Raw genomic sequence first — 12,625 nt, 5'->3', positions numbered from 1 at the left:
ATATTCATTCTGTATATCATAAGCTAACATTCCTTCTTTAATAATATTGCATTTGATAAACCATATCTCTGTGCACACCACATGACAATATTCACATTGTTAAGATTTGTTTTGTTATTGTAGATAGAATAATTATAATATATCAATAAATTGTTAACTTCTTGATATTTGTGTTTTATTTTTCTATAAATGTTTCTTTATTGGTAACGATTAAAGCCAGCTACATGACAAATATTTGCAGACAAACCATGAATTTTGACTCAATAATAATCAATAAGAATAGTAATTAAGGAGGTACAATAGTTTTTCTTTGCGTGTCTTATATTATGGTAAAAAGGTTACATTAACGAACGTGCATGGTTTATTTTTATAGAAAAGTTGCATTTTTATTTTGGAATATATTTGAGTTAATATGCAGACATGTCCAACAAAGCTTAGGTTGCGATACATTCAAAAAGTCTAGAATTTTTTAAAATCACATTGGTAGAAGTTATATTAGAAAAGCATCATTTAGAAATTTAAGGCTTTAAAAGTATAAATTTTTGTATTTTATTTTTCCTATTAATCAATATAAGTACATAAATATTACTTTTATTTTCTTATCAGATTTTCATTCCATTTTAAAATCTTATTTGATTAAAACTTTAAAGCATTAAAAAAATATTCTATGCAGTGATTGAATGTGTATCTGCTAAATTAGTAGGATGTTTTAGTGTCTGCTCATTTTAATATATTTACATTTTTTAATATATAATTTCGAGAAATTCTATGCTTTAGGTATTTAGTTTGATGTATTTTTGTCTGACATCAAATTTGTACACTTTTTAAAAGCGAAGCTTTTCTATAATAAGAGTCGGTCCATCCGCAACGATAACGGTTAGCTAGGTAGTGTTAGAACGTCCATTTAAAACATGCTGATTTTTAAACATTTTGACAACATATTTTTCAATAATGATTATCAGGACAACAAGGTAAAGTTTTATTGGCGAGGCAACTCTATAATCAAATCCTAAAAATGAAAGAATGACCTTTTACTGCATCCTATATTTAAGCAATTTTGCAACAAATTCATGTATAATTTTGCTTAGACTAAGAAATTAATGTTGTCATCTTTGTTACGGACATAAATTTTATTGTTTTAAAAATACAAAATCAAGATTGAAATTGTAAGAGGATGATAAAATAGGTCAATACTGTTGATAGCATAGCTGTTAAGGTACTCTTTTCCACTGTAAAAAATCCGGCACCTAGAATAATGATTAACAAGTCTTTTTTTTGAAAAATTTCTATACAAGTCATTTAATTTTCAAGTAGGTTTGTGCTTTGTTGTTTCTCAAAGTGCCTTGTCGAGCTATGAAACTTCCCAACACTCTTAATTTCAAAATGAATTGAATTGTTTATTACTTTATGTCCAATTATACTTCATAGCCCCGCAGGCTTACAGCACTGCAGGTATATATAGACCCCACAGGGGTTAGAATAAAAAATAAAAATTACTCTTCCAATTTTTCAATTTATTTGAAAAAAAGGAGAGGGGGGGTTAAGTCAATTAGTCCTCAATACATTCTTTGTGTGAAGTTTCTACTTCTCTAAATAAGAAAGACTATTAATTTTATATTTTTAGCTTATTGTTGCTGCTTCACTTACAAACTTTTTTTTTCTTGATTTAATTCAAATAATATTTACATTTTTTTGGGGGTCTTTTAAAATTTGGTAACCATTCCTGAAAGAATGCCAAGATTGGCTACTTTGTAGGCTTTTTCTTTAAACTTTATCAGATCTGGCAAACCTTTACAATTGCAGTAGGCATCCTAGACAGTTTTTTACTTTAGAAAAAATATTTGTTTTTCAAAATTCGTTTTCACATTTAATTTAAAGACATGGCTGTGATTCAGATTATCAATTAATTCCATTTGAAATTGCTCAAAATTTAAATATTTTGTGGTAAGCCACTATGCCTAAATCTTTTTTGTCCTGCAACTAATCGGAAGTGGGTAAAGAAGGAAATGGGTTGAAGGGTTTGCCTAAATCTCTGTTTCTTGTCCCTGTTCAGTAGTAAATGTTCCCTATTAAGTGATCATTAAGTGGTATTTCTGTCTATAATGCTTAATAATGTCATTTCAGTTGTTTAACACTCTCTCTCTTTCATAATGTACTAGGGTGATGACTTGACAAAGAGAAAAAGGCAATGTTCAACAGGCTTATGCCAATAACCTTTTGAAATATTCTTAAAAATACAAACATTTATTAATCATAACCTTTCTTACCTCTCATGCAACTTTAAAAGATAAGTATGTTTTATTTTGTAATTATTTGCTTACTTGTTGAATTAGTCTCTTTTAAAATGTAAATATTCAAGTAAATAAACTTTCCTGTTGAGCTTTTTCAGCAATCTGTTGAATGAGAGAGTACAGGTTTTCCATCTTGAATACACTTGCTGTAATGAATATTGTTATGGAGGCTACTGGCAGAATCAATGGCAAGTAATTGCTATCTTAAAATTAAAAAGATAAATGAAATTTTTAAAAATATGCTTTAAGCTCTGCTCCCTCCTGTACATATTTGTTGCTTGTGAATGGAATGTCCAAATCTTTTGATAGGGTTCAGTTTGTTACATTCCGTATAATTCTTAACCTTTTATCATACACCTTCAACTTTAAAGTCTTAGTTAAAAAATTAAATTTGTAAATCAATAATTGTTTCTTTTTCCTAACTAACTATTTATCAATTGGAAACCTTTAGCTTTATGGAAGCTATTAATCCAATTTATTCAATGCATATAAACTTGCTTAAAAAACAGTTATTTAGGTATAAACATTCAATAAGGTTATTAAACTAATACAGTGTTTTAAATACAAATCTTCGATTTTAATTACCTGTAATACAGACATATGTTACCAGAGTGACCAAAACTTGATTACAAGAAAACAGCAGAAAGTAGGGAATACTAAGAGCGGCACATGTGTTCCTCCATAACTCAATAACTTCTTCCAAATCTTCATAATCAAGATATTCCTTTACTAGCAGTCTGTTGAATATATTTGTAGTCTCAACTACTACAATACCCATCAGGATAAGTGTCACTGTCAGGGAATATGTACTGATGACAATCATAAATATGAAAGTTATCGATTGATAAAATGTTCTCAGATCTGATATTCTGGCAAGAATTTCAAAGTCTAAAATTCCCATTCCTAAACAATGTTGATTATAAAAATACTGTTATTATTACACCACCTTCGAAATGTATGTAAGTTTGGATGAAATAATTTTTTAAGCCGTACCAAGATTTTTAAAATATTCAAATATCAATAACATGAAAATTTCTATGTTTCTATGTTTACCTAAGTAGTATGTTCCTACTATAAGAAAATCAACTATGATTACACGTGCGGGCAAATCTGTTTTCATTGTAAACAAATTTGCCCCAAGATTCATGGCTATTGCTGTGTTCATGACAAAGCCCATAATTGGTATGGTGTAGCTTATCAATTGTACTGACAGAACAACTTTTTCTCTCACTGATTTTTCATTGAAATAGAAATCCTGTAAAAAAAATTAGATTACCACAAAAATTCTATTACATAAAGTAGAAAGAGTGTTTTGTTTGAAGCTTAAGATCTCAATAACTACTGAATCAATTTTGTTGTCTACTTTAAGCAAGCTTCACAGAGGTGCTTTGATGGATTTAGGCTATTTTACTACCAGATTTGAATCTTGGGATGGTATTAAGCTATTTTTCTGCCCCTTCGAGTAGAGAGCCGCTAGATGCTAGGGGCGTAACCGCTAATATATATATATATAAAATCCTGATAACTACCTAGATCAATTGTTGAGGATCTCTTTTGTCTGCTAACAAATTGCTTTCTACTCTTTTGTAGCGACTTGGCTGTGTTAACATTTCTGATGCTATACGCTGGTCTTCAAAGACCCAATTGAAAGTCAGCACAATTTCCATGGGATGGAGACATACAGTTAGTTAACCCCTTCCCCCTCTATTGTTTTACTTTAATGTTATACAAATCCATAATTTACCTTACATATTGTGTAAGCATAAACAGCATAGCACCCAAAATATGACAGAATCTGTATAATTTTAGCTGGGTGGCACAGTGTTAGCTTTGGCTTCCCATACTCTGTCTTTCTTACTAGATCACATACTTTTTAATATTTTGTTAAGGGGGGGGGGGGGGGGGGTTTAATGCAACCATCTCGTAATCAATGTATAAATGGCACTTAGAATTCGAATTTTGATCTGAAATTTTGCATGAGTAATCCTTGGTAGGTCTATTTACCCTAAATCGAAGAAAAAGTTGGAAAAGTAGTGGCTAACGGCTGGCGGCTCAGGCGTGTAGACATTTGTTGGGTATTTACAAGATAAATAAATCACAAAACCTCTCTTCACATAATGCTCTTTTCCGCTCCAAAACGTTTTCAAACGGTTCTAGCCGGTAGTTGCTGGTACTAGAAATCTAAAAAAAATTTTTTGGTATCATTTCACATGATTTAAAGCAAAATATGTTTCAAAAAGTTGATTTCTACATAATTAATGACAGATTTGCCCTAAAAATAGCTAAAAAACGGCTAAACAGCTGAGCCGTTAGCCATTACTTTTTCAACTTTTGTTCGATTTAGGGAAAATATACCTACCAAGGATTACTCTTGCAAAATTTCAGATCAAAATTCGAATTTTAAGTGCTATTTATACATTGATTACGAGATGGTTGCATTAAACCCTCTCCCTCCCCCCTTATTGAAAGTATTATGGCTCAGCTGTTACCAACACCAAAATACTTGTAAAGGGGGGGGGGGGGACAACACTTAGTTGTAATGACAATGTTTTTCTCAAATGTTATTTAAATTCGTTTTGCTTATTGGCTATACTCTATTCCTTATCATAACTACTATGCAACTCTGGTGTGTGGTTTGTTTAGGTAAACATATCTTTGGATTTCTTTTAGCTTTCATGCTTCCTTTAGATTTAGCTTATCCATTATTATTGAATTTTTCCCTCCCATCCTCCATACTACCTTTTTTGAAAATTTATACAGCTTTTTCAAATTTAGCTTTTAATTTATTTTTAAAAATTTGGAAATATTAAAATATTATGTGTTCCTGGAATTATTTTGATTTTCACAAAAGCATCAATAACAGCAGAACACTTCATTTTTCCCTACAATTAACTTCACCAAAATCAAAACAAATAGAACATATTTTTTCTTATCTAACCTGAAAGAAACAAATAAAGTAATAATATTTAACCAAAATTGGAGTATTATTTTGAGACTATAAGTATGCATTGAATGTTGTTTCATTAGATTCAACAACATTACTGCAACAAAATGGTTTAGTCACATTTTTTTTCATGGATTAAGCTAAGGATAATGAAAGATGTGTATACCATCTTGAAAAGAAAATAAGAATTAAATATTTTTTCCTAAAAAAGCATTTAATGCTGTATTTGAAAATTTTATCCTTCTAATCTTAATCTTTCTACAACTTCTTCGATTTAGGGTTAAATTTTGACTTGAAAACTATGATCATTAAAGAAAAAATTTTCTGAAAGTTATTTCTAGAATCTATGTCTTTAATTTCTGCAATTTGTAAGCAAATAGAGAACCTTTTACTATAAATTACTCTGGTTATTATATTGACTTTGCTCTGTAATAAATAATATGGCCAGGATATAAGGTGTAGATCAATGGAAGATTAATTAAACTTTCCTCCAATGAAATTACAATGGAAAAATTTCGAAAAAATATTGACCTGGTGTTTGGGGGCAGATTAATTTATCTTCTAAAATGCTACATATCTCTCTATCCTGGAAAACAATAAATTGGTTCTAATATTTACTCTTTTGCAATAATTTTCTATTCTAAAGTTTAGAAAGTCAAATTACGACTTAGTTCGCAAAGCTACTCTAAAAATCTTCTACCTATCAGAAATTTTAAAAATAAAATAGCCTAAAAATATTCTAACCTCATAAAGACTAATAATGTATGCATTTCGGAGCCTCAATACGCCCCTTGTGGAAAGTTTAGAGGGGTATAGACCTAACAAATACTTGTCTAAATAATCTAATGTTCAGGCGGGTGACGCGATCATATGAGAAGCACACCCATACAATTTTAGTTCAAATTATAATTATTGAATACTTTTATTTGTTTTAGGACAGTTGTGGCGTTTGGTGGAGAGGAGAAGGAGGTGGAAAGATATGACAATAAGGTATGTTATTAGTCAGAAAGGGAGGGGACATTGGGCTGTTTATTACATTAGTCCCCAAAGTCTTATAATAAAGTTTCTTTATTCATTGGCTTAACAACCTTGGGATCTTTTACTGAATTTTGATTGGTTGGTTTATTTAGTTCAGTGTCCAAACGTTTCATTGACTAATTATATACTACAAGAAGGAGTAATTTAATGTATCATCATTGGGGATGTACATCAATTTATCAGCCATTGTTTTATCCCTTTGGATCCCTGGTTTTTAGCAGCGCAGCTATCCTATAATTAATCTGTACACGTGTGTCATGACTTTTTATCGGCAAAAAACTGAAAAAGATTAAAGTGCAGTGCTATGACAATAATGTAATTTTTCATTAGCACAGCTTTTAATGTGTTAGTAAGTTTTTTAAGAAGTGAAGCTCCTTTGTTAGCTATGTGGCAGGTAAACTTAATTTTTCACACTTTTAACTTTTTGGCTAATATGTACAACAAAATATCCTTTTTTTTTTATTTTTAAAAACTTTTTGCATTTCACTAGCATTGGATCATCTTTTATTTTAGTTAGCTCAAATCACCCATTTGGGTTTTGGATTCTTATCTATACTTCATGATCAAGTATTAGACATATTCAAAAAGCTCTGTACCTAAGTAAACATAGTTAATAGTTATCCATGTATTTTGCATTTAAGGCAAGGAAGGAAGGTATACTAGACTGTAAAATATACTGGTATCCAAAGTTTGAGAAAAACGATATAATTCTTTTTTTGTAAAAACTTTAAGGAAATCCTGTTGATTTTTCTTAATTTGTTTATACAATCATTCAGTTCCAAACTTTTTCACCAATAATATAATCTAAATAAGGGATAATTTTATTCATCATAATTGGGATGTAAATCAATTTATCGTCCATTGTCTTATCCCTTAAGATCCCTGATAAAAGGTCAAATTCCTAGTTAAAATAAGTTACAAATTTCTATTGACCCTTTCTAATAAAAAACTTAATAGACAGGAATGGGAATTATGGAAAACAAAAAAAAGTTAATGTGTAAATCTATTAAATCCTGGTATTTAATTAATAGAATATTTTGCATTTTATTGGAGTTAATATTAATTATTTCTCGCATCGTATTATAAAGGATTTCCGCGGATATAAAAAGTACAATTATAAGATTAAAACCAGTTTTTTTAGCCCCGAGATGCCGTTTTTTGTACATTTTTATATTCGTAGAAAACTGGATATAATACGATGCTAGACATAGTTTTTTTCGTATGGATGAGAACCGGTTCCTATCCACCGGATTCGAATGAATACGAGAAATAGATTTAAATAAATTGGAATTTTAACTATCTCGTGTTATGACCGTGTATTGCCTTGTTTTCATAACATTTGTTCGTTTCCGTGGACATAGGGCAGACAAAACAAATTAGCATATTCAATACAATTAAACAGATTTAACATGTCTTAGAAATTCTTTTTTGCAATGTTCTTATTTTGTACAAATTATTTTATCTACTTTTCATATAGCGAAGATTATCTATCAGATAGATTGGGGAGGGGGAATGGGGGCTAAAAAGTACACACCTCCTTTTTATAGTAAAGTTAGTGTGTCCTTTCAGTTTAAAACTTGATTGTTAATGTTCATGTACAGCTTAGAAATCTTAGCAACTCTATAATCATAAACATAGAGTCAGTAGGTTAATTTTAAACATAATAATTTTTTTATATTTTGAGCAACATTTGTGATATGATATTTATTCTCTTTACTTAATTTTTAGATTATTGTTTCCTCGGGCGATTTGGCATAATTTTATAAGCGAAGTTTCTCTATAATCAAGTATGCATTCAAGTAATTATGTGATGGATTTGTACTTTTAATCATATTAAGAATTTAACGCGGGTTTACTTTGCATGTGCCAGGGAGAAAGGTGACAATGGGCTGTTTATTACTCTGGTCCCCAAAGTTTTATAACAACGTTTTCTTATTCGTTGGCATAACAACTTTTGGGACTCTAGTGAATTTTGATTGGTTGATTTATTAAGTTGGATGTTCAATCGTTTCAACCACTAATTTTGTTTTACAGAGGAGGTATTTTGTGTATCATCGTTGGGGATTTACATCAATTTATCGGCCATTTTCTTATCCCTTTAGATCCCTGACATATGCTCATACTACTTTGTCAGTTTGATTTGTTGAAATGGTTAGAATATTTTTTTTAGATGTTCTTATTATTATTTTGTTAGTTGGTAACAGCCAGAAAAGCTGGAATCCTGCGAGGCACCCTGACAGCTATTGGTGCTGGCGTTATGTGGTTTATCATCTATTCTAGGTAAATTCAATAAATACCAAGGAGAGAGAGGATACAATGGGCTGTTTATTACACTAGTCCCCAAAGTTTTACAAGAACGGTTTCTTATTCGTTGGCATAACAACTTTGGGAACTTTTAATGGATGTTGATTGGTTGGTTTGTAAAGTTTAGTGTCCATATAATTGCAGTCTATAGATGGGGTAATTTTGTGTATTAACATTGGGGATGTTCATCAATTATCCGACATTGGCGTATCCCTTTAGAATACGATGATATACAAAGATATAATTTAGATTATTGCAAATTCTCCAAAAACATAATTTCTGTTTTCCTTAAATTTCAATCCTTTAATATTTTTCTTGCTCGGCAAATGTAGGTCTGAAGATGTTTTAGGCAATATTTTTCAGCTTTTTTAGAGCCCCTAAATGCTATGAACGCTTCCGATAGTATCTTAATATAGTATTAAATGTGTATATGTATATTTCAGTTATGCCCTTGCTTTTTGGTACGGAGTAAAGTTAATAATGGATGATAGAGATACATGCAGGCAGAGTTGATTATAGATTAGCCACAAGATATCCTGTTAATCAATAATGTTGTTATAATGTCAACATGATGTAAATGTTATGTCATTTATTGCCACTATTAATAATTGGCGTATAGTCGATATACTAAGAAGGTCAGGGGGTATTCTTTGATTTATAACTTCCAGAAATAGTCATGCAATCAAAGTGTAGTTGCCTAAAGTTAGTTTTTTTCTTTTATAAGAATAGGAATGAATATTAAGTCAAGGGCGCAGCCATCAGTGATAAAAATTATGTTAGTGACTTTATTACGAACACAGTAATAGTGTCTGACTGATTATGACGTAAAACAAAAAAATTAGCCAATGAGAGGCCGTTTTTGACCAATGGTAAAATTTATAGTGGCCTCTCATTGGTCTAATTTTTTTTGTTACGTCATAATCAGTCAGACACTATTACTGTGTTTCTTTATTACGCCCCCCCCCCCCCATCAGTGATAAAAATTATGCTAGTGACTATATTACCCCCCCCCCCCCCCAAGACCTTGTAAATTACCATCCTCGTATAATGGGCGACAATGTTGTCAATGACACTGTAACGTCAGGTCAAACAGTTAAGGATAACTAAGGGGAAAAGTACATACACCCAGGTTGATAGTTAAAGAATCACTTATTAGGCAAAAATCCCGTAGTACGACCTTTATATCGAAAAGAATGCTCTATAATTAACCCTTGCCGTAGACTTGATTCTGAAAACTGTAATCCAAGATATAATCCTGCTAGCCTACTCATTGTAAGTATATATAGATAGATAAGAAATGGATAGATAGATAAAATTGGAAAGATAGATAGAATTGAACAGATAGATTGCTTGGTTGTAGATATACATGAAGTCAGACGGTATATGAAGACATACAGAAAACATACAGGCATACAGAAAGACTTATATACAGACAGACAAACAGACAGACTTATATACAGACAAAATGACATACAGACACACTGAAAAACTGTCAGACAGGGTGTAAAGCCAGACAGAAAACAGACCGATATACATACAGACATACAGAAAGACTGATATACAGACAGACACACAGACACACTGAAAAACTGTCAGACAGGGTGTAAAGCCAGACAGAAAACAGACCGATATACAGACAGACATACAGACAGATTAATATACAGACAGACACACAGAAAGACTGATATACAGACAGACACACAGACAGAATGATATACAGACAGATTAATATAAAGACAGACACACAGACACAATGATATACAGACAGACACACAGACAGACTGATATACAGACAGACACACAGACAGACTGATATACAGACAAAATGACATACAGACACACTGAAAAACTGTCAGCAGGGTGTAAAGCCAGACAGAAAACAGACCGATATAATGACAGACATACAGAAAGACTGATATACAGACAGACACACAGACATAATGATATACAGACAAAATGACATACAGTCACACTGAAAAACTGTCAGACAGGATGTAAAGCCAGACACACAGACAGAATGATATACACACAGACACATAGACAGACTGATATACAGGCAAATTGACATACAGACAGATTGATATACAGACAGATTGATAAATAGACAGATTGATATACAGACAGAATGGCATAAGCCAATTAGACATAAATAAAGACAGATCTATTGGTAGACAGATAGATAGACAGACAAATAAAAAACATGCATATACACAAACAGGCAGATAGAAAGAGAGACAGATAGATAGACAAAGAGAAAAACTCACAGAAAGATTGCTTACAGACATATAAATACAAACAGGCAGACAGAAAAGCAAACACACAAAAATATATTACAGTTTTCAAAGAAATATTTGAAAGCTAGTTGTTGCTGCTCTACTAAATGTCCCTTTTCAGGTATTTTTCTCCGTCCTGATGGGAGCTATGAATCTAGGACAAGCTAGTCCATATATAGAAGCTTTCGCCATGGCTAAGGGCGCGGCCAGAACAATTTTTCATATCATAGACAGGTACAAAACTTTAACACCTTGGAAAAAAAGTTTTTTTTGTATTATTCTAATACTAGCGGTTACGCCCCTAGGAGCACTTTAAGTTAGAGGGCGGGAAAAGTCGACAATCATTCATTTCCAATTTTAGTTTTAAGAAGAAAAAGAAACTTTTGGGAGGGTTATATTTTAGATATCTCTTGAGGGGGTGGTCTTACCCGCCCCCAGAAGAGTTATAAACCTTCCTAGGACCTATGAGTAGCTTTACTGTAAATGAAAACCATATTGATCCAGTGTTTATCTAGATACTTTCAACGCCCTAATAGTAAGCAGCTTTAAAAGGCAGATTGTATTTCATATTAAAAGGAAACTATCTAGTGATTTATTATCCATTTTCCTATCCTTGTAACCCTGAATATTTAGGAAACCAGTGATAGATAGCATGGAGACAGCCGGCCTTTCTCCTGAAATTTTCACTGGACAAATTTTCCTGGACAACGTGTACTTCCAATACCCCTCCAGAAAAGATGTTCCTGTGCTCAGAGGTAGGTTTTGAAGTGTACATAGCCTTTTTGCGTATAATTATAACTTCAAAACTACCCCATTTTGGCTTCACTCTCTCATCGTTAAACATAATTTAATTGCTGTTGTGGCATGGAGCGAATATAAATATAATGCGGAAGTGAGGGGACAACAAAGTCTTAGAGACAACAAATCTTTTGGTTACATATGGCTTTTATAAAGCTACCCTTACAGTGCTTTGCATTAAGCTGTTTAGTGGCCTATGTCTAATGTTATTTTCATGCCTCTGGCATAGCAAGAGGAGTAAAAATCTTTAGAATTACGAAATTAAGAAGATATAATAGTACCTATTAATACTATTTACTATTTAAATTTTAGAAAAAGAAAGACTAAGAATGATAAAATTATTACAAAAAACCTAAACTTTATGGATATGTAATTGAAGTGTTGGATGTCTTTAATTTTACTTTGGATGTCTAAAAAGGTTTAGTCGTAATCATAAAAATACTTTTAAACTTTACCTTTTACTACAACGGAAAATAAAATGACGATTAATCGATTTACATCCCTTTTCTCCATCTATTTAATTATTATATCCCATCTATATTGTTCTACCCCTATATTCATGTTTTCTTTTCAGGTTTGAGTTTAACCATAGACCCTGGGCAAACAGTGGCCCTTGTGGGACCCTCGGGATGTGGGAAAAGTACTGTTATCCAGGTAGTATCCGTCAATTTCAGTAAAATTAAACTACTAATTGTCAGGAATAATGGGATCTACTGCAGTTCACGGTACAATATTGCTGGTAACGAATATTTCTAAAAATCTATGAATTTTAAAGGCTGCTAGCTGCCAAACGGCTGAACGTACAGATCATGCCCACACACTGTTTTAAGCGAAATAAGAAGGCCTACAAATAATCTGGAATAGCCATAAATCAATAATGCATAATTATCTCGCAGTGCAGAAAAATGCGCGAAAAAGGCCTATTTTACGCGTTTTTTCTTCAGTGAAGCTTTCCCTGTGCATCATTGAATTTTGGC

The 12,625-nt window shown here is 31.8% G+C and overlaps 3 protein-coding genes across 3 annotated transcripts in view; 2 read left to right on the top strand and 1 right to left on the bottom strand.

The window, feature by feature from the left end:
- The window catches only part of LOC145335443 (actin-5C-like), a 1,596-nt gene extending 1,431 nt beyond the window's left edge, over positions 1 to 165 (top strand). The window contains exon 1 of the mRNA XM_080181190.1: positions 1 to 165. This exon is cut by the window's left edge and continues 1,431 nt beyond it. The gene's annotated coding sequence lies outside the window, so the exon portion shown is untranslated.
- Positions 1 to 12,625, top strand: part of LOC145335192 (ATP-dependent translocase ABCB1-like) — a 57,585-nt gene that overhangs the window by 16,832 nt on the left and 28,128 nt on the right. The window contains 7 exon segments of the mRNA XM_080180924.1: positions 6,171 to 6,225; positions 8,468 to 8,553; positions 9,021 to 9,080; positions 9,798 to 9,849; positions 10,972 to 11,084; positions 11,484 to 11,605; positions 12,223 to 12,302. Of these exon segments, the coding sequence (XP_080037050.1) occupies positions 6,171 to 6,225; positions 8,468 to 8,553; positions 9,021 to 9,080; positions 9,798 to 9,849; positions 10,972 to 11,084; positions 11,484 to 11,605; positions 12,223 to 12,302 (568 nt within the window).
- Positions 2,355 to 3,238, bottom strand: LOC145304348 (uncharacterized). Its single transcript, XM_080146217.1, has 2 exons — positions 2,877 to 3,238; positions 2,355 to 2,494 (listed from the first exon to the last, which is right to left on the bottom strand). The coding sequence occupies exons 1-2, from the start codon at positions 3,190 to 3,192 to the stop codon at positions 2,355 to 2,357; spliced, it is 456 nt and encodes a 151-aa protein (XP_080002343.1). The 5' UTR covers positions 3,193 to 3,238.

This window comes from Acartia tonsa, chromosome 13 (genome assembly GCF_053477335.1).
Source record: "Acartia tonsa isolate MP-2025a chromosome 13, ASM5347733v1, whole genome shotgun sequence".
Lineage (NCBI taxonomy): Eukaryota > Metazoa > Arthropoda > Copepoda > Calanoida > Acartiidae > Acartia > Acartia tonsa.
This window is presented reverse-complemented; position numbering and strand designations above follow the sequence as displayed.